The 22,988-nt window shown below is 39.6% G+C and overlaps 1 protein-coding gene across 1 annotated transcript in view; it reads left to right on the plus strand.

The window, feature by feature from the left end:
- Nucleotides 1-22,988, plus strand: part of Greb1l (GREB1 like retinoic acid receptor coactivator) — a 254,622-nt gene that overhangs the window by 163,080 nt on the left and 68,554 nt on the right. The window contains exon 7 of the mRNA XM_026783547.1: nucleotides 2,311-2,433. Coding sequence (XP_026639348.1) covers nucleotides 2,311-2,433 — 123 coding nt within the window. The remainder of the gene's footprint in view (nucleotides 1-2,310; nucleotides 2,434-22,988) is intronic.

Below are 22,988 nucleotides of genomic sequence, written 5' to 3' on the forward strand. Positions count from 1 at the left end.
GCTCAGAGGTTAAGAGCACTGGCTGCTCTTCCAGAGGTCCTGAGTTCAATTCCCAGCAACCACATGGTGGCTCACAACCATCTGTACTGAGATCTGGTGCCCTCCTCTGGCATGCGGGCATACATCAAGGCAGAATGTTGTATACATAATAAATAAATAAATCTTTAAAAAAAAAAGGCAACTTAGGCTAAGACTCTGTTTCAAAACAAACAAAAAATAAATTGCAAAAGTCTGGAAGAAAATAAAGATGGATACATTAACTATAATGATCACACATACATAATCACGCTGCTATATAGCATACAATACAAGCTACATACTGCGATGGCTAATCTTCTTAACAGGATCTAGAACCAATGAAGAGACTAATGAATTATCTAGATTAGGTCAATAGAGATGGAAAGACACATTCTACATGTGGATGACACCGTCCCACAACTGGGACCCCGGGCTGAATGGAAAGGAGAAAGCGAGCTTCACAACAGCGTTCATCTCTCTCTATGTCCTGACTGCAGACAGATGTGACCAGCGGCCTCATGTTCCTGCTGTCATGCCTTCCCTGCCATGGGGGCCAGCACCCTCAAAGTGTGAGCCAAATAAACCCTTCTTTCCTTAAGTGTTTTTGTCAGGTGTTTTGTGTATAGCAACATGGAAAGTAACTAATATACATATGTATCAAGTATTTAAAATAATTGTGCCAGAGGAATGGCTCAGCAGTTAAGAGCACTGGCTGCTTCTTTTTTTTTTTTTTTTTTTTTTTTTTTTTTTTTTAGACAGGGTTTTTCTGTATAACTGTCCTGGCTGTCCTGGAACTTGCTTTGTAGACCAGGCTGGCCTCAAACTCACTGAGATCCACCTGCCTTTGCCTCCTGAGTGCTGGGATTAAAGCATGAGCCACTATTGCCTGACTCACTGGCCTTTTTTTTAAAGTAGGCTCATACCACAGTTTTTATTTTGGAACTGAAATTGTATTATTTACCTACACAAAAATCATATTATCGATATGCATATATACATGTAATACAATCCCTTTTAGAAGGTCGTAGTGTAGGGTGTTTCAGCCTTTGCATGTCTCATTCCCATGGGGACTTTCTTTAGAACTCTTATAACCCTGACATACAACCATTTATGTCTTTAGTTCATGTGCTGTTCTTTGAGACTGGTAATGGTAAATGTAGTTGGAACTTGAAGTCCAAGAGACTGCCACAGTGTTCATTGAATCAGCACTCAGTACAATTAGAATCATATCAGAGCCCTGTTAAGAAAAAATAAAAAAAGGGAAGCTCTGCCAGCACAAAAATAAAGTCCAATTAGGTCAAATCAAACCAAATCAAAATGCCCATTGTTTTATTAAGTTAGGCGGTCTTGGGTGGCCGAGCACATGGCAGGGGAGACAAGACAGCAGGAAGCCCGTGCAAACCCCAAACCACCCTGTTTCTCGTCTGGGAACCCATTTAAATGCCCTGTGGGAGTGGTCCTGACCTCAGGGGGCGGGGTCAGGACCTGGCATGCTGGGATTTGGATTCCAGACCAAAACAACTCCCAGGCCAGGGAGTCAGGGATGGACGCCAGGGGCTGGGGGCTACACTCCCAACTTAACAAACCCCATTAGTATCGGACACTTAATGTCAATATTGCCACTACATTATCAATAATTTCTTACCTATTTCCTTAAATAAGAACTGAGAGTAATAATAATTTGCTCAATCCTAGCACTCAGGAGGCAGAGGTAGGCAGATCTCAGTGAGTTTGAGGCCCGCCTGGTCTACAGAACAAGTTTTAGGAAAGGCTCCAAGCTACAGAGAAACCCTATCTCAAAAAAACAAAATAAATAAATAATAGTAATAATAATTTGCTTCTAATTTTTATCTTTATTTATACAGTTTTTATTTCTCTGGTATTTGAATATTCATTCAAATGGAAGCAGACTAGATGGATTAAAGTTGCTATTGTATGTTTAAATAAATTATGAACAAGAAGTTACCTGGTATCTCAAAAGCTCAATATGTTTTTATAATTATTGACATTTTAGCCTCTGTCTTACCCATAAAACTAACAAGACAGCATTGGTTATTGGCACTTTTCATGTGGGAACTAATCTGTGGGCCATAAAATTGTGATTGTTCTTTGCCTTAAACATACCATCTGGCTTAGGAAGAACTCACCAGTGTGAACAGGCTTTGAAACAATAATTAGGGAAGCTACCACCATTCAAGAAGCAGAGACTTGTTCAGAAATCTTATGGATTATGTCCCCATTGCCAGTAAAATAAAAACTACCTTCTTCCTATCTATTTTTACTCCCTTCTAGAATGTAGAAGCCGACAATCTTCTGCTGTTTGCCACTCCACTAAACCTATTCCTTCAGTGCCATCAACTGTGGCTCCAGAAAATGGAGCAGCTAATGGATACAAAACAGGCTTCACTCAAACAGGTATGAAGTAGTTTTTTGCTATTGCAAGGACAGATATATGTTTAAGGAAGCATTTTTAAATTTGCTTAGCTGGTTTGAGTGAGACATTTTTAGATAAAATACTATTTGAGTATTACTAGGATACCGTTTGAGTTACTCTTACAGTAAAAACTCAGCATTGATATAGCTAAGTCTCTGGGGGACCAGGGCTTGCTTATATCTCAATAGTCCTACCAGTATAGACAATGAAGAAAAACACTGACGGTTGGCAGAAAATCTAGCTTAAGCATAGAGTGGGATCTGTCAGTAGAGAGTATGTAGAAATCAGACACCACAGCTATGGTGTAGCACTTACTGGAATACATTCATGAAGACTAGAATCTTAGGATAGACCTCCATTTAACCCAAATACCTGCCCTTAGAATTCAGGGAACCCCATGGAAGAGGAGGCACAAAGAGTGTAAGAGCCAGAAGGGACAGAGGATACCAAGAAAGCCAGACCCTCTAACGTAAAAACAAACACAAAACCGTGAGATGACAAAAGAGAATAGCACACTTGCTGAATATGAGTCAAGGCTCCTGGATGGATTGTGTGTCCCAGTGGATGAAGCCAGGATCTGGTTTTCAATGCTACAAGACAGGAGCTCAGTTACAAATAACTAGATAAAAAATCTTTTCTTTGTGGTGTTTAGCACATTTTCTATTAAATATTTTCATTTATTTTACATACCAACCACAGCTTCCCATCTCTCTTCTCTTCCTGTTCCCTCTCCCCACCTCACACCTCCCCCCCACACACACACATCCACTCCTCCACCCATGGGAATCAACAAAGCATGTCGGATCAAGTTGAGGCAGGACCATCTCCTCCTTCCCCCACATCAAGGCTGGGTGAGACAACCCAACATGGGGAGTAGGTTCCAAAAAGCCAGCTCATGCACCAAGGACTGGTCCTGATCCCACTGCTAGGTGCCCCATGAATAGATCAAGCTCCATAACTGTCATCCATATGCAGAGCCTAGGTCAGTCCCATGCAGCTCGCTAGCTGTCAGTCCAGAGTTTGTGATCTCCCTCTAGCTCAGGTCAGTGTTTCCCCATCATGATAGACCCCCTTGGTTGTACAATCCCTCCTCCCTCTCATCAGCTGGACTCCCAGAACTCCAACTAGTGCTTGACTGTGGATCTCTGCCTCTGCCTCCATCAATTACTAGATGAAGGCTCTCTGTTGACAATTAAGATAGTAATCAGTCTGATTATTGGAGGCCATTTCAGGCACCCTCTCCACTATTGCTATGAGTTTTAGCAACAGTCATCCTTGTGGATTCCTGAGAGTTTTCCTGGCACCAGGCTTCTTCCTAACTCCAAAATAGCCCCGTCTAGCAAGCTACCTCTTTCATTACTCTCCCCCTCTGTCCCACTCCCAACGTGACCAGCCCAATCCCTCGTGTTCCAATCCCTCCATCCCTTCCTGTAAGCAGAGGCCACTCATTTGTTTCCTGGCCATGTAGACCCTTAATAATCACACAGTAACTATATTAATTGCAATACTGTTTGGACAATAGCTTAAGCATATTTTTAGCTAGCTCTTACACCTTAAATTAACCCATTTCTATTATTTTATGTTCTACCACAAGGCTCATGGTTTACCAGTAAGGTTCCCAAGCATCTGTCTTCTTCAGTGGCTACATGGCGTCTCCTTGACTCCTCTCTCTCTCCCTCTCTCTCTCTCTCTTCCAGCCTGGTTATATTCTGCCCTGCAATTGGCCCAAAACAGTTTCTTTATTAACCAATGGTAATAAAACATATTCACAGCATATAGAAGGGAACCCCACATCACCTCCCCTTTTCTGTCTAAATAAAAAGGAAGGTTTTAACTTTAACATAGCAAGATTACATACAACAAAACAGTTATCAAACAAGAATTATAGTTATAATATTTATATCTACTTTATCTTTTATCATAACTAAGGAAAACTATAATTATAACTATCTATTCTTTAACTCCATCAAAGACCCCAGAAGTTAACCTAAGTTAACAGGAAGTGCATTTTAAGTAACTTCCAAAACTCTAGAATTGACAGAGATAGCTCACTGCCTTGGCAGTCACCCAAAGTTCTTCTGTAACATTGGGGCATCCATCTTAGCCTACAGGCCCATAGTATCTGGCAGATTTTTCTGTTAAGTGTGAAATTTCAAAGACAATTACGTCTATATAGGCAGTTTGTCAGTCACATTCTTCTGTGTCCTGCAGAATGTCTAGAAGACTCTTTCATGAAGCAGGAACCCTGAAGGACTGTCTCAGCTTCTTTAGGCAACTTCAGCAGTCATTATTCTGTGGGTCCTGCAAGTCTAGTTTACATAGCATAGCATCAAGCAATCCAGGCAAGTGCAATGTCTTGCCCAAATGGCTAGCTTTGTCACATAAAAGACAAATTCCATAACAAGTTTCTTCAGTGTCCATCATTCTTTTGAAGTAGATTGGTGCTGCCATGAGCAGATGTGTCTCATTGTCATGTAAAGTCCTAAGCTCTTGAAACATTTTAAATGCCATATTCTGTAGTCTTTGAAAGATCTGAAGAATATCTATCCATCTGAAATACATCTCTGTAATCTATAAAACCACACAAAGACCCAACCAAGAAAGAGAATTACAGGCCTATCTCACTCATGAATATCGACTCAAAAATCCTCAATAAAATACTGGCAAACCGAATCCAAGAACACATTAGAAAAATTATCCATTATGATCAAGTAGGCTTCATCCCAGAGATGCAGGGCTGGTTCAACATACGCAAATCTATCAATGTGATCCACCATATAAATAAACTGAAAGAAAAAAAACCATATGATCATTTCATTAGATGCTGAAAAAGCATTCGACAAAATTCAACAAAAAAAACCTAACTAACATGACTACAAACTTGACTATTATAGATAATTATCTATAAACCTGTATTTCTGAATTATACATTACATTTTAATGATCTGCACAAACACAATACCTTAATAAAGAGCAGAAATATATACACAGTATAACAAAATTGACCTTAAGACCAAGATCCACACAAATGCAAAGCATTGATCTCTGTAGCATGTCCCCCTTTAAATGTAAACAAACCTTTATAAACAATCATTTAGGGAAGTTGGGCATTGTTTTTTAGACCACTTTCTACTGATTTGAGGATGCTGTTAATCAGGTTCTCGTGGGGTCTCCTATGTGGTAGGTCCATCTCAGCCAGCAATCCTGAAGCTGTTATGGATGTTGGACCATATAGGTCATTGTTTCAGAGGATCTTGTTAGATCAAACCATATTAGCCACTAAGGAACTCACAGCTTTTTATTACCTGTGGAAACAAAAGCAGAACCTCTTTTCCAAAGCAACATATCCTTAGATCCAAATTTTGAAGTCAAGATACCTTTAAAGTATGTATGTTGGTTTAACTTAGCAGCCCTCAAAATCAAATCTCTCTCTGTAGTCAAAAAATTTAAAGAAAACACGGTAATATATATAATCCAGACTCTGTGTATATTTCATCTTTACATGGCTTGTTTTTTTTTAACTCCTTAATATATGACTGTCTGTACACTGTCTCTTTAAAGACTTTGTCTTATTATTTTTTAAAAACTACTTGTTTTTTATATAATTGTCTATACTCTCTTTTTCTCTCTCTCAAGCCTATGTACATTTTTAAACATACTGTGACCCATTAAGAGGTTTATTTGTGTCTGAATTTGTCTTTATTGCATATCTGTAATTATTTTCTGATCAGGAGCACTTTTAAAATGGTAAGCAGCTTAGTTGCAGTGGCCCTGGATGCTGGTTCCACCTCTCTCTGCCTTTTAATATGGTGGAGGTACATTCACTGCCAGCTCTGGAACTGCCAGGTAGGAGCTGTCCTCATCACTTCAACTCTGGATAACACCATGTAGCATATAAACGCCTTTTCTCTGAGTAAAATCTAAAGCTGTCATGCAGCACACTCCGTGGCCTGGATGTAGGAATCTGCCATGCTCTCCTGCCTGTGTACTCCTAGCAGACTTGATCCAGCCACCTGACCAGGCAGGGAGTGCTGCACCATGGGCATGATCTCAGCTTCTTTCCTCCCAACTCCAGTGGGCACACAAGAACCTAGACCCAAAGTGGGTGATGGGCATCAGCCACAGATGTTTGGGTGCCATTCTGTAGGCAGAGATTGTTTGTTTATTCCCAGCTGCCCAGACCTGAAATAATCATAAAGAAACTATCTTAGTTGCAATACTGTTTGGCCAATAGCTTAAACATATTTTTAGCTAGCTCTTACATCTTAAATTAACCCATTTCTACTGTTTTATATTTATCATGAGGCTTGTGGTTTACCAGTAAGATTCCTGTGTGTCTGTCTCCTTGCCTCCACCTACTTTCTCTATATATCCCTTCCAGCCTGGCTATATTCTGTCCTACAATAGGCACAAAGAAGTTTTATTAACCAATGGTAATACAACATATTCACAGCATAAAGAAAAGAGTCCCCCATCACCCTCCCCTCCACCAACCCAACCCCACCCCCAGTTTACCCAGGAGATCTCATTTATTTCCCCTTTCCAGGGAAATCTATGCATACATAGGTTGTCATTAGTGTTTTTGATCTTAGCCATTCTGACAGTGTAAGATGGTATCTCAGTGATGTTCTGATTTGCATTTCTCTGGTACCGAAGGATGTTGAACAATTCTTTAAGTGTATCTCAGCCATTTGAGATTCTTCTGTTGAAAATTCTCTGTTTAAATCTGTACCCCATTTTTATATTGGAGTATTTGGTATTTTGATGTCTTTATATATTTTGATGAACAGCCCTCTGTCAGATGTGGAGTTGATTTCCCATTCTGTAAGCTGCTGTTTTGTCTTGTTGACTGTGTCCTTTGCCTTATAGAAGTTTCTCAGTTTCAGGAGGTCTCATTTATTAATTGTCTATCTCAGTGTCTGTGCTCCTGGTGCTATATTCAGGAAGTTGTCTCCTGTGCCAATATGTTCAAGACTACTTCCCTCTCTCTCGTCTATCAGGTTCAGTATAACTGTATTTATGTTGAGGTTTTTGATCTGCTTGGGATTTAATTTTGTGTAAAGCTATAGATATGGATCTATTTGCATTCCTCTACATGTGAATATCCCATTATGCCAGCACTGTTTATTGAAGATATTTTCTTTTTTCCATTGTATAAGTTTGGCTTCTTTATCAAAAATCAGATGTTCATAAATATGGGGATTTACATCAGGGTCTTCAATTCAATTCCATTGTTCAGCCTGTCCATTTTAATGCCAATACCATGCTTTTTATTTTTATTATTATTATCATTATATATTATATATTATAATATACTACATATTATAATATATTATATTATTATTACCACCAATATTCAGCAAAATCTGCCTGACCCTAAATTAAAATGTCTAACTTTTAAACTGTCCAGGACATTTAGATAGAGCCTATAACCTAAGATGGCAGACTACTTCTTTCTAAAATAAATGAAAGAAGATCATATCACTAGCTAGTCAAGAAAGAAGAAAGTTGGCATCTGGCTCTTGACATTGAAAGGGCAGCCTTCATTACGTCAGCAACAGGCCTGCATGGCTGTCCTAGAATATGGTTTCAATGATTTGATGGGTTTATGGTGTGTTATCTGCCCTTAGACCTTGGAGATAAAACAATGAAAAATTAAAACTATAATGTTAAAAATCAACATTTACTTCATTCCAATATGTACATATTAAGTGTTTGTGTTCTGAGAACCTTATCAGATGTGTCAGGGTTCCAAGACTTGACTAAGAACTCCCATGAGTTAAAACCACTCATGGAGGGATTAAAAAACAATAAACCATGCCAGTTTTACTACAAGGTGGCCTAGACATAGAAATAGCAAGCTGTCCCCCAAAATAATGAAGAATATTAAAATGTTATAAGCACTAATATAATCTTAATTATCCCAGGAAATATATTTTGAAAACATATTTTTGTTATGAAAGAAGAAGTCAGTCTTTTGCAAAGATTCAGGCTTCATCAAAGGATCCCCTAGTACCCTGAGGAGACATGAGCTAGAAAAGGAGAGAAGGTCACTGGCTGACTCACAGGAAACGCAAGTGGCCAAATATTATTTCAATATTCTTGTGTGGGGGTGTAAGAGGTGATTTGACCATGAAATTCATTGTTAGGCGATTTAGGTGCAATATAGATAGGTTACTACAAGAAAATGCTTTTCTATAGGGCATCATATTGAAGATTTTCATACTGATTCACTTATGTGTGTAGATGTACCAACTATTACTCCTTCTGACACAGACTGGATGGAATAGTCTGTAAGAATTTCCTTTAGCAGTAGGGTAGCATGGCAAATGTTAGGTATATCTTGTTTTCCTGGTAGGTTAAGATTCACCTCCCTATGGAAAACTGGGCCACTGGCAGGTTTCTTATGCTGAAATGTGAATGCTCATGGTGCAGTATTAGAGGAAGGAATTAATTTACAACCTATATGACTCTGTTTTGAGTTCCTCCTGCCAAGCTCCGGCTGCTCTAGCTTGCTGCTGCTCATCCCCTGCATATTTTCATGCAGCAATTTGTGTCACTGATTATTTCAATTCTAGTCACCAATCCTAGAGGCTTATTATGCCATAAGGTGACTCTGTCTTTGGTTACCTTCATTATATACACGTCTCCCCACAAACACATGTTATAATCAGGAGAAGAATTCAAGAACAGATAAAGAAGCATTTCCTAACCTAAAGTCTTTAAATTTCCATATTTCTTCTAAAACGTTTATGGTTATAACTCTTGCAGTTCAGTCAAGGAAACATTTTGAGTTAATTTTTGTGTATGGTATGAGGTGAGATTCCCAGTTGATGTTTTATATGTGGCTTTCCAGTTGCTGCAGACCATTTGATAAGGGAGGGATGCTTTATTTTGGCTCATGGTTTTAAGAGGCTTGGTCTATGATTGTTTGACCTCATAGGGTAAGACAGACTATCACAGCAGCAGGAATGTGTGGGTAGAGGGAGCTGTTTATTGCATAGCCAGCCAGGAAACAGAGATTGACCTGTTTCGCCAACCCAAGTCTCTCTTCCCAAAGTTCCCATACCTCCCTCAAACAGTGCCACCAAATGGGGAACCACAAACCACACACCCATAGGGGCATTTCAAATTCAACATTTTACCAAAAAGGTGCATGACCCTCTCTGAATATAAAATGCATTTAGTGTAGTTCCAAAGTCCCCATAAGCATAAGTTCTAATGTTGCTCTGAAGTATAAGTCTAAAATTCCTACTGTAATTCAAGCTAGTCTGCCATGGGCCCCTCTAAAATCAAAATAAATTATATACTTTTAATATTCAGTGGCACAGAAAGAATATTCTTATTCTAAAGGGAAGAAGAAGACTATAGAAATAAGAAATGTCAAAGAAGACTTAGAGAAACACAGGAACATAGTGGGGCAAACACTGAATCCTGTAGCTCCATGTCTGGCATGCAATGCCATAATTAAGCTCCAGCGGGTTTGTGCAACCCTGTCCTATGGCCTTGGTATTTGCAGACCATATGGCTTCCTCTTGTGAACTGTGTCCACTTGTTGCTTTCAGCTTTCCTTAGCTTAGCAGATATTCTTTGTGTTTGTCATTTCTATAATTCTGGAATATCTATTGCAGCAGGGATTTTACCCTGATAGCTTTATATATCATGATCTTAGAGACTTGCTGAAGGGGATCCAACTTTGCTACCCATTGCCTAGACCCACAGGCTTATCTCTGGAATCTTAGTAGAAGTTAGATGACCCCAGTAACCTTTGCATTCTTTATGCCTAAAATAAACAGGGAGTCAGCAAAGTCTGTCATACCATGTGGACAGGACCAAGGCCCTCCCCCCCCCTGTATCTAGACTGACCCAAGGTCCCTATGGAAAGGACTCCAAAGAGCCAGATCATGCACTAAGGATAAATACTGGTTCCACTGCTAGTGGTCCCACAAACTTCCCAAGACACACAACTGTCACCAACATTCAAAAGGCCTAGCCTCGGTCTTATACAGGTTCCCCAGGTTGCAGTCCATAGTCAGTAAGCTCCCACTAGCTTGGGTCAGCTGTTTCTGTGGTTTCCCTTGGCCCCTTTGTTCATATTATCGCTCCTCCCTCCCTATGGCTGGACTCCAGGAGTTCGGCCCAGTGCTTAGCTGTGGACCTCTGCATCTGCTTCCATCAGTTACTGGATGAAGGTTCTGTGATAACAGTTAAGGTATTGGTCAGTCTGATTGCAGGGCAAGAAGGGAAGGGTAGTTCAGTCCCCCTCTCCACTATTGCTTCAATTCTTAACTGGGATCATCCTTATGGATTCCTGGGAGTTTCCCTGGTGCCTGGTTTCTCGCTAACCCCATATTGGGTCTTTCTTTCAAGGTATCTCCTTCCTTGCTCTCCCTCTCTGCCCTTCACCTAACTCCACCTTCTCCATCCCTCATGTTCTCCTCCCTGCTCCCCTCCCCACTTCCCTACCATCCTCCCCTGGTCCCCTATGTGGCCACTTTACTAAAGAGGTCTTGTCTACTTCCCCTTGTGGGGAGGAATCCATGTATGTCTCTCTTAGGGTTCTCCTTGTTTCTTGTCTTCTCTGGGATTGTGATCCATAGGCTGGTTATCCTTTGCTTTATGTCTAATAATGAGTGAGTACATACTGTGTTTGTCTTTTTATGTCTGAGTTACCTCACCCAGGATGGTTTTTTTGTTTGTTTGTTTGTTTTGTTCCATCCATTTGCCTGCAAATTTCAAGATGTCATTTTTGTTTACTGCTGAGTAGTAATCCATAGTATAAATTACCACATTTTTAAAAAAATATTTATTTATGTATACAGTATTCTGTCTGTGTGTATGTCTGAAGGCCAGAAAAGGGCACCAGACCTTATTACAGATGGTGTGAGCCACCATGTGGTTGCTGGGAATTGAACTCAGGACCTCTGAAAGAACAACCAGTGCTCTTAACCTCTGAGCCATCTCTCCAGCCCCTTACCACATTTTTTTAATCCATTCTTCGGTTGGGGGCATCTAGGTTGTCTACAGGTTCTGGCTATTACCAACAATACTACTATGATCAATAGTTGAATAAATGTCTTTGTGATATGGGTCTGCAACCTTTGGGTATATGCCCAAGATTAGTATTGCTGAGTCTTGAGGTAGATTGATTCCCAATTTTCTGAGAAACTGCCATACTGATTTCCAAAGAAATTGTACAAGTTTGCATTCCCACCAGCAATGGATGAGTGTTCCCCTTACTCCACATCCTCTCCAGCATAAATTATCATTGGTATTTTTGATCTTAGCCATTCTCACAGGTGTAAGATGGCATCTCAGAGTTGTTTTGAATTGCATTTCCTTCATGGCTGAGGAAGAATGTTGAGCGATTCCTGAAGTGCCTTTGAGCCATTTGAGATTTCTCTGTTGACAATTCTCTGTTTCAATTGGATTATTTGATATTTTAATATCTAGTTTCTTGAGTTCTTTGTATATTTTTAAGATCAGCCTTCTGTTCAATAAATTGGTGAAGATTTTTTCCCATTTTGTAGGTTACTGTTTTATCTTGTTGACTGTGTCCTTTGACTTACAGAAGCTTCTCAGTTTCAGGAGGTCCCATTTATTAATTGTTGCTCTCAGTGTCTGTGCTACTAGGGTTATATTTAGGAGCTGGTCTCCTGTGGCAACGCGTTCAAAGCCACTTCCCACTTTTTCTTCTATAAGGTTCAGTGTGGCTAGAGTTATGTTGAGGTCTTTGATCCATTTGGACTTGAGTTTTGTGCATGGGGATAGATATAGATCTATTTGTATTCTTCTACATGTTGATGTGCAATTATGCCAGCACCATTTGTTGAAGAACTTTCTCTTTTCTATTTTATAATTTTAGATTTTTTGTCAAAAATCAGGTGTTCATAGGTGTGTGGATTAATATCAGGGTCTTCTATTTGATTCCATTGGTCCACCTGTCTGGTTCTGTACCAATATCAACCTTTTTTCATTACCGTAGCTCTATAGTAGAGCTTGAAGTCAGGGATTCTGATGCCTCCAGAAGTTCCTTATTGTACATGATTGTTTTGGCTATCATGAGTTTTTTGTTTTTCTATATGAAGGTGAGTATTATTCTTCCAAGGTGTATGAAGAATTGTGCTGGGATTTTGAGGAGATTGCTTTGAATCTGTAGATTGCTTTTGGTAAGATTGCCATTTTTACTTTGTTGATCCTACTTATCCAATAGCACGGGAGATCTTTCCATTTTCTGATATCTTCTTCAATTTTGTTCTTAAAGACTTAAAATTCTTGTCATACAGGTCTTTCACTTTTTTGGTTAGAGTTATCCCAAGATATTTTATGTTGTTTGTGGTTATTATGAAGGGTGAAGTTTCTCTGATTTCTTTCTCACTTCTTTTATCATCTGTATATAGGAGGGCTACTGATTTTTTTTTAGTTAATCTTGTATCTTGTCACATTACTGAAGGTGTTTATCAGTTGTAGGAGTTCCCTGGTAGAATATTTGGGGTCACTTATGTAAATTATCATCTCATCAGCAAATAGTGAAAGTTTGTCTTCTTCATTTCCAGTTTGTATCCCCTTGATTTCCTTTTATTGTCTTATTGCTCTAGCTAGAACTCCAAGTACTATATTAAATAGATATGGAGAGAGTGGACAACCTTGTCTTGTTCCTGATTTCAGTGGGATTGCTGTGAGATTCTCTATATTTAGTTTGATGTTGGCTGTCGGCTTGCTGTATATTGCCTTTATTATGTTTAGCTGTGTTCCTTGTATCCCTGCTCTCTCCAAGACTTTTATCATGAAGTGGTGTTAAATTTTGTAAAAGACTTTTTTAGCATCTAATGAGATAATCATGTGGTTTTATTCTTTCAGGGTTTTTTTTTTATAGGGTGGGCTACATTGATGGATTTTCATATGTTGAATCATCCCTGCATCTCTAGGATGAAGTCAACTTGATCATGTTGAATGATTTTTCTGATGTGTTCTTGGACTTAATTTGCCAGTATTTTATTGAGTATTTTTGCATCAATGTTCATGAGGGATATTGGTCTGTAATTCTCTTTCTTAGTTGCATCTTTGTGTGGCTTGGGTACCAGGTTAATTGTTGCCTCATAAAAAGAGTTTGGCAATGTCCCTTCTGTTTCTATGTGTGGAACAATTTGAGAAGTATTGGTATTAGCTCTTCTTTGAGATTCTGGTAGAATTCTGTGCTGAAACTACTAGCCCCTGGGCTTTTAAGCTTGGGAGACTTTTGATAACTGCTTCCATTTTCTATTTAAATTGTTTATCTGTTCTTGATTTAATTTTGGCATGTAGTACCTATTCAGAAAATTGTCCATTTCCTTTAAATTTTCCAATTTTGTGGAGTACAGGTTTTCAAAGTATGACCTAATAATTCTCTGGATTTTCTCTGTGTCTATTGTTTTGTCCCCTTTTCATTTCTGATATTGTTAATTTTCATATTCTTTCTTTGCTTTTTGGTTAGTTTGGATAAGGGTTTGACTATCTTGTTGATTTTCGCAAAGAACCAGCTTTTGTCTCATTGATTCTTATAAAAAAATATTTATTTATTTATTTATTTATTTATTTATTTATTATGTATACGATATTCTGTCTGTGTGTATGGCCAGAAAAGGGCACCAGACACCATTACAGATGGTTGTGAACCACCATGTGGTTGCCGGGAATTGAACTCAGGACCTTTGGAAGAGTAGGCAATGCTCTTAACCTCTGAGCCATCTCTCCAGCCCCTGTCTCATTGATTCTTTGTATTGATGTCTTTGTTTCTATTTTATTGACTTCAGACCTCAATTTGATTATTTCCTGGTGTCTACTCCTCCTGGGTGAGTTTGCTTCTTTTTGTTCTAGAGCTTTCAAGTGTGCTGTTAAGTCACTAACATGAGATTTTTCCAGGTTCTTTATGTAGGCTTAGTGCTATGACAATTCTTCTTAGCACTACTTTCATAGTGTACCATAGGTTTGGGTACATTGTGCATTTATTTTTGTTGAATTCTAAGATGTCTTTAATTTCTTTATTTCTCTCTTCCTTGACCCAGGGGTGATTCAGTTCGATTCATTGTTTGATTTCCATACCTTTGTGGGATTTCTGTAATGAGGGTTGTTGTTGAATTCTAATTTTAAGCCATGGTAATCTGTCAAGATACAGCAGGTTATTCCAAATTTTTTTGTATCTGTTTATGTGGTCAGTTTCTGAGAAGGTTCCATGAGGTCCTGAGAAGAAGGTATATTCTTTTGTGTTTGGGTGGAATGTTCTATAGATGTCTGCTAAATCCATTTGAGTCATGACATCTGCTGGTTCCCTTATTTCTCTGTTAAGTTTCTGTCTGGCAGTCCTGTCCAGTGGTGAGAGTGGGGTGTTGAAGTCTCCCACTATTACTCTGTGGGGTTTGATGTGTAATTTGAGCTTTAGAAATGCTTCTTTTATAAATGTGAGTGCTCTTGTATTTGGGGCATAGATGTTCAGAATTGAGACTTCATCTTGATTAATTTTTCCTGTGATAAATATGAAATGTCCTTCATCTCTTTTGACTAATTTTAGTTTTAAGTCGATTTTGTTAGATATTATAATAGCTACACCAGCTTGTTTCTTAGGTCCATTTGATTGGAAAATCGTTTCCCAACCGTTTACTCTGAGGTAGTCTGTCTTCAAGTTGAGGTGTGTTTCTTGTATGCAGCAGAAGGATGGATCTTGTTTTCGTATCCATTCTGTTAGCCTGTGTCTTTTTATAGGTAAACTGAAACCATTGATATTAAGGAATATTAATGATCAGTGATTGTTAGTACCTGCAATTTTGGGTTTAGTTGGTGGTGGCACTATTGTGTGAGTGCTTTCTTTGGGTTTTGCTGCTGTGGGATTATTTTTTGCCTATATTTTTGTGGGTGTAGCTAGCTTCCTTGGATTAGAGTTTTCCTTCTACTCCTTCCTGTAGGGCTGGATTTGTATGAATAGATATTGTTTAAATCTGGTTTTGTCATGGAATATCTTGTTTTCTCCGTCTATGATAGTTGAAAGCTTTGCTAGGTATAGTAGTCTGGGTTGACATCCATGAACTCATTAGTGTCTGCAGAACATCTATCCAGGACCTTCTGGCTTTCAGAGTTTCCACTGAGAAGAGGTGTAATTCTGATAGGTCTGCCTTTATATGTTACTTGGCCTTTTTTCTTTGCAGCGTTTAATATTCTTTCTTCATTCTGCATGTTTAGTGTTTTGATTATTATATAGAGAGGGGCTTTTTTTTTAATCCAGTCTATTTGGAGTTCTGTCAGCTTCTTGTACTTTCATAGGCATGTTCATAGGCTGGGAAATTTTTCTTCTATGATTTTGTTGAATCTATTTTCTATGCCTGGACTTCTACTTCTTCTATCCCTATTTTAGATTTGGCTTTTTCATGGTGTCCCAGATTTCCTGGATATTTTGTGTTAAGAATTTGTTGGATTTAACATTTTCTTTGACTAATAAATCTATTTCCTCTATCATATCTCCAACACCTGCAAGCATAGCCAACAGAATACAAGATATGGAAGAGAGAATCTTGTATTCTGTTGGCTATGCTTGCGCTGTAGTTCCTGATCATTATCCCAGAATTCCCTCAGTTTGTGTTTTCTTTATTGCCTCTGTTTCAGTTTTCATGTCTTGAACTGTTTGTTTCTTTCACCTGTTTAATTGTTTTTTTCTTGGTTTTCTTTGCGTTCTTTAAGGGGTTTGTTGATTTATTCCAATGTTTTGTTTGTCCTTTCCTCCACTTCTTTAAGGGAATTTTAATTTTCTCTTTAAGGGTCTCTATCATCTTCATAAAGTTATTTTAAGGTTATTTTCTTCTGCTTCATCTGCATTGGGATGTCCGGGTCTTGCTAGTATAGAACCCCTAGTTTCTGGTGGTACCATATTGCTCTTTATATTGTTGAATGCATTCTTACACTGCTGTCTGCCCATCTCTTCCTCCAGTAGGTACAGGTGGAGTCTGTGCTTCAAGGGGTTCCTCTTCCTCCTTTTGGTGCAGGTGCGGTCTGTGGCTTAGGTGGCTGTTCTTCCCCAAGGTGCAGGTGGGTCTGTGCCTTTGGTGGATGCTGGTAGGGTTCTGATACTTCTCCAGGTGTAGGCGGGGCTAATGATTCAGAGGTGGCAGATGTCATGGGGGATGGTTGGTAGTATGTGGAGGCTGCTCCCAGGTCTCTGGGGCTTCGCTGGGTGGGGATAGGGCATGGGATGTTCATCCGGGGACTAGGGGCTAAAGAGTAGGGTCGTCCAGCCAGGGACCCAGACACTTAGCTCTCCAGGTGCGTTCAGGGCCAAGGCTCTGGTGGGCACAAATGCTGTGGAGAATGATTGGGGTCTGGAGAGGCTGCTTTCAGGTCTCTGGGGTTTTGCTGGGTGGGGATGTGGCACAGGATGTGCCTCTGGGTACTATGACCTAGAGAATAGGGCCCTCCATCTGGGAAGCCAGATACTCTGCAGGTTGGAGTGCAGCCAAAGCTCTGATGGTCTCAGATGCCGTAGGGGATGGTTGGGGGATATGGAGAGGCTGCTCCCAGGTCTCTGGTGCTTTGCTAGGTGGCGGTGGAACATGGGATGTGCCTCCAGGGTCTAGGGCTTAGAGAGTAGGGCCCTTCAGCTGGGGAGCCAGATACTCACCTCTCCAGGTTGGGGTGCGGCCAAGCCTCTGGTGGTCACAGATGCCATGGGGTCTCATGCCATGGGGGATGGTTGCAGGTACGGGGAGGCTGCTCCCAGGTCTCGGGAGCTTTGCTAGATGAGGGTGGGGCACAGGATATACCCCCGGGACTATGGCCTAGAGAGTCCAGAAGTAATTTTTTTACAAATGAGTATTCTAAATGAGTTTATAATTCTATACTTTGGAGCCTGTGATGGTAGGGTCTGGCTGATTACTGAGATACACTTAAAGCACCTTCCTTGTTGCTGTGATATTAGGTGCTTGGCTTCTCTTTACTGGCATTAATCTCTTTTTAAAATGCACGCTCACATACACACACACACACACACACACACATACACATAATTTCTCTCTCACACACACACACATACACACCCCCTTTACTTGCCTATAACTTTCAGTTTGTCCCTTTTCTTGTCCAGACTACATGCTTTTCAAAAACTCTTCTCTGCTTTTATTCTTAATTCTCATTATAAGTCTAACTAAAAACTACCAGCAATAACCATGCCATAATCTAAATGCTAATCCTTCTTGAAATTTCCTTGCCAAATTGAGAAGTCTGTCACCTTTCAGCTCAGCCTTTCAGTTCTGAAACATGCAGAAAATGTAGACAAGTTCTTTGCCAGAAGGTAGCATATGTGACCTTTAGTAATTCCTAATAGAATCCTTCTTTTCATTTTAGGCTTTATCAGCAAAGTCTCTACTGCCCACGTCTCAGTGTCTGGTCCTCTGAGTTCCCACTACAGTTGACCACTGACTCTCCTTATGCATCCCAAATCCCCAAATTTCTCATTTCGCTTTCCTGCTTATTCCAATACCTGAAAGATGTATGAAATATGGGTTATTAGATTTAATTTTTATTTACATCTTATTTTAGCTCTATGAGAGTATTATTTTATTGGTGTGTACAACTTTTCCAAATAAAGAATTGAATTTATCCACTATTAAGCCAAAGATGAGCTACTCAAGGCATGCCAAGACCAGTAATACAATGGCTTTGAAGAAAATTGTATGACTTTGTGGGTTGGCTCAATTTTTGTCTCTCTAGGTCATTTGTCCATAGAAAAATACTATGATTATGTTGTATGATTTGGTATAAAAATAAATATGTTAAAATCATACATTGGAGCCCTTTCTTAGTTGGGAATGTAATTCAGTCATATACCACTTGCCTTATGCGTATGGGGTCTTGATTTGATCCTCAACCCCACAATAAACTGAAACGTTTTCCTCACTTCTTCCCTTATGATTTTAAATAAATAACTGAAACATTCACGTGAATACTCAAGGGCCTGTGTCTTTTGTGTATAATGAGTTCATTCCCATGATTAGAATTAGAGCTATTGTCTATGAAATGGGATTTTCCCCTTTGTGGGCAACTGTAGGTGGTGACTTCCTTACTGTTGTAGCCTTGTGTATTAGAGAAGTGAGGACAGCAGATGAGACCCATTACAGGTCAAGCCCAAGGAAGTTCACTAACAAAGATGGATTGGACTTAGCACATGCATAGACACAATGGAGCCAGAAGAAAATCCAAACCCAGATTCACATCACATGTGTGTATTTCAGACTTAGCCAGAGCAACCTGCTGATCAGCAAGGACATTTATGTAAGTGGTACCCAGAAATTAGAAACCTTATATAGATGTGAAATAAAAGAGGCTTTATTATATACAAAAATAAATCCCAGGTAGCTAGCAGATATTATGTAAAAATGCACAGAACTTTTGGAAAATATTTAAAATATGATTGCAGGTCTGGGAAGGATGTCTCAAAAATAGAAATACATAGTGTTGGTTGAAAGAGCCACAAGAAGCACCAGAAGAAAAGTAAAAATAAAATCTATAAATTATAAAGCAATAGGAATATGTAAAACTAATAGAGAGCTAGGTCAAGGGGAAAATGACACCTATGAATTAATGGGAAAAAGACAAATCAATACAAAGATATGAGAAATTATATTAACATGCACCTCATAAAATAAGAAACCTGAATAGTTAACAAACACATGGAAAGATAATTACCTACTGAGGTAATTAGCAACACTACATTAAAAATAGAAGAAGCTGCTGGGCATGGTGGCGCACACCTTTAGCCCCAGCACCTGGGAGGCAGAAGCAGGCAGATCTCTAAGTTCAAGACCAGCATGGTCTACAGGGCTTCTCCGTGTAGTCCTGGCTGATCTGGATCTTGCTCTGTAGACCAGATTGGCCTTGAACTCAGAGATCTGCCTGCCTGTGCCTCAAGTGCTGGGATGTCTGACTCCATCCTGTACTTCTTGATCTCTTGGCTTTGCCTCGATTTCAGGGCACTACTGATGTTCTGAGTGTCCAAATGGTTCCTGACATGCTGAGTCCAGCTGCCCTCTTATTCACAGCTCATCACTTTGCTTCCAAAGCCCTGTACACTGGACTCTTCTGCCCCTCCTGGCAGCTGTCTCGAAAGCAGTCTGTATGAAAAAGCATCATTTGACTAACCATTATCCCATTTAATTTTTCCTCGTTTTTGGGGGGGTACATAGTTTCCATCCCAACCCTCTATCTTATACAAGGAATAATCAACCTCTCAACAGTGTCCCCAACCCTGAGGACAAACTTTGTTGGGAGAGGGGACATCATCTACTAGAATTACTTCTAGCTGTCATGGGAGCATCTACTCCATTATCCAGACCAGTATAGTTTTTTATAGTAGGCACTGGATTTTTTTAGTTTTTCTGGTGAGACATGTTCTCTACAGTAACTAGGAATGATTGAACTATGTTTGCCATGGAGACTTGCTAGAGGCCCCCAAGGAGTTTTCCAATGGTATTAGGCTGCCTTGTCTGTCTTTTGTTGACCTACATTTATTGGTCCAATATTGAGCTTTGCCACATCCCCTACATATACCTGAAGGCTAAGTTCTTCTGTTCTTGCCATTCCCGGAGGAGATATTATTCCTAGAAATTCCTTGTCTACAATCCCTTCTCAGATGTCCTATTCTACCACAATTAAAACATTTGGCATTTTGGTGTCCCCTCATACCATTGGAAATTGCTTCTTCTACCTAAGCTTTAGTACTATAGCCAAATGTCTCAACATTCATTGTATATAAGATCCATCACCTATTGGTGCTGATCTGACCTTTAAAGGCCCAAGGATCTTTTTGCATTTTAAACTGGTATTCTCAAAAGTCAAAGATTCAATTAATACATGTCTAGCTTCTGGATCTGTTACTACTATTTGTACAACCTTAGTTAATCTTTATAAAAAGTCACTAAAGGGTTCTCTCTGACATTGTTTAACCCTAATATATGATTTAAGTCTCTTTCATGGTTCCTGATTCCTGTCCCAAGCATTTAAAGCTGATGTGCTACATAGGGACAAGGTGTGTTTGTCATAAAGAGCCTGATCCTGAGGATCAGAGTAATGTTCCTTGCCCAGAATTTGATCTTGGGAAATCTCAAGTCCTTTTGCTTTTCCCTGTTGTTTTAAAATTTTTCCTTCTTTCCTCCAATAACATTTCCAAAGAAGCTGCGGTTCATTTTCTAGGACAGCTGAGATTAATTGAAGCCAGTCTTGTGGGGTTGCCTTATTGCTTGAAGCATATGTTTTGACCTTTTCCCTAATGAAGGATGAATGTATTCCATAAGAAACTATTGCTTATTTAATTTTCTTTAGATCAGTCATACATATGGGCTCCCACATATATTCTTTGACTACCTTTGGGTACTTGATGCCGGATGTTCTTTCCGATGATATCACTGGTTAGGCACTGAGAACTCTGGTGAGCTATCCTGGAGTTTGGTACATACTGATGAGGCTAAATTTTGTCTTTGTACCTTTTGTCCCTGATCATCAAATACGATAAATTCCTCAATCTTTTCAAATCTCTTTACCACTGTCTTTTGTAAAGTCTTGATCTCCTGTCCAGTGTTCTGTTCTGATGCCCTCATTGAGGATTCCAAGGTGTGAAGTCTGTTCAGTAAAGATAACATCTCATCCTTGGGTGTAATTTTTATAGCATACATATTACCTTCCTGAAGAGACATTCTAGCTGTCAATCTATCATAACCATTTGACAAATTCTGATTCATACATTCAACAACACAAATTCTCTCAGACAGTGTCTCAGCAACCTCTGTCATTGACAGGTTTTTTTTGCAGTGTATTTAATGCTGCCCAGATGTACTGTAATTGTTTAGCCTGACCCAGTGCTGGAAGGTGTTTACATTGTTTTCTAAAAATTCGTCAGTGAGTAACATCAAACATGTCATTTCTTACTTCTCTATCAGTGTCCAGAAATTGCTGGGCTAAATATGTACTGATCCGTTGATCCGGTTTCCAGGGAAACTGAACTGTGTGTCAGGGCAGTTTGTATGTACTGAAGTAATTAATTATGAAAATCTTTAGATTTGTGTCACTCTGATGGGAATACTGATATCTGAGTGTGGTTCTGACTTACATTTCCCTTATCCTGACACTAACTCACTTAAGCTATCTAACTTTTATATAAAGTCTGTTTGTATTGTTTGCCTTTTCCTTTTTTTAAATTGTTGATATGGTTTGGATCCTAATAAAGTCAGAGCTGAAGAACATGAGTGTTATATTTTATTTGGGAAGTGATCCCTGGAAACTGGAGTAAGCCAGTGTAAGAGTATGTTTTCTCTGATTGTTAGGACCCAGGAAGGCCCGGGTCTGTCAGATTTATTAAAAAACATGCAGAAGGCCCTCCAGAATTGTCTTCTAGAGATGGGAGGCCCTGGAGCTCTGTTCATGGACGCATTAACTGAGAACTGCCTCTGCGGCACTGTACTCCCTCACAGTTCTGGACTGCTTTACAGGATTCAGAGCCCTTGATGGCCTTGAAGAACCAGATGTGAACTTGCAGGAGTCTTTCTCCAAGAGAGAGTTCACAGGGCACAGTCCACTGGGATATCTGCTGGCGTGAAAGGCGGAGCAGTGAGACTGGACAACAGGCAGTGGCTATGTTCTCTCGGATTCTACTAGCCAGGCTGTCACTTACATGAGTTTTCTTTGCCTTATAATTTTTACTTCCAGTGTTTTTTTTTAAGATTTATTTATATTGGGGAAGTACTTGCAGAATTTTTTGAATAATGGTTTTATTGATATTAAGGTGTAATTTATATACCATACAATTCAGCCATTAAAAGTTTGCAAGTCTATGGATGTAGTGAGTTATTGGTATATGAGCTCAGATAAAGCTCGGGAAACTCTTGGTCCTCCTGCCTCGGTGCCCACCCCGAGAAGAACCCTCACAATCCTTACTTAACCCCTCCTCACCCACGAGCAGCCCCAAGTCTGCCTTCTGTTTCTGCTCATTGTATAATTAGGGCATTTTATTGACATTTACCAATTGTCTTTCATTTGACTCATTTGTAGCATTTGCTGATGATCCATTCCTTCCCCGATAAATAATATTCTGTTGTCTAAAAAAAAACCTGAAATTTGTTTATGCATTTATCAGTTAGTGGGTATTTATGTTAACATGGAAACTTATGGGAATATCAGTGGGGCTCACAGGAGGACTTCATGGTAGGATGTTAAATTCTCAGCCAGCAATCAGTCAACCAATCAAATGAAGACAGTTCTGCGATGGACATTCACGTGCAGTGTGTTTTCACTTCTCTTTCGTGTCACACCTGGGAGAGTTCCAGGACATACATTAACGGAGGAGTGGAGGAACCATTTGTCAGCAAGGCTGCCCCCTTTTGTGCTTTGACAAGCAAGAGGTCCAGTGTTAAGTCGGGGCTGCTTCCTTCACCTTTTATTACTGTATCCGAGTGTTCTCAGAGGGGGCAATTCTCACTGTAGTTTTATTACTGTATCCGAGTGTTCTCAGAGGGGGCAATTCTCACTG

Source organism: Microtus ochrogaster, chromosome 18 (genome assembly GCF_000317375.1).
Source record: "Microtus ochrogaster isolate Prairie Vole_2 chromosome 18, MicOch1.0, whole genome shotgun sequence".
Lineage (NCBI taxonomy): Eukaryota > Metazoa > Chordata > Mammalia > Rodentia > Cricetidae > Microtus > Microtus ochrogaster.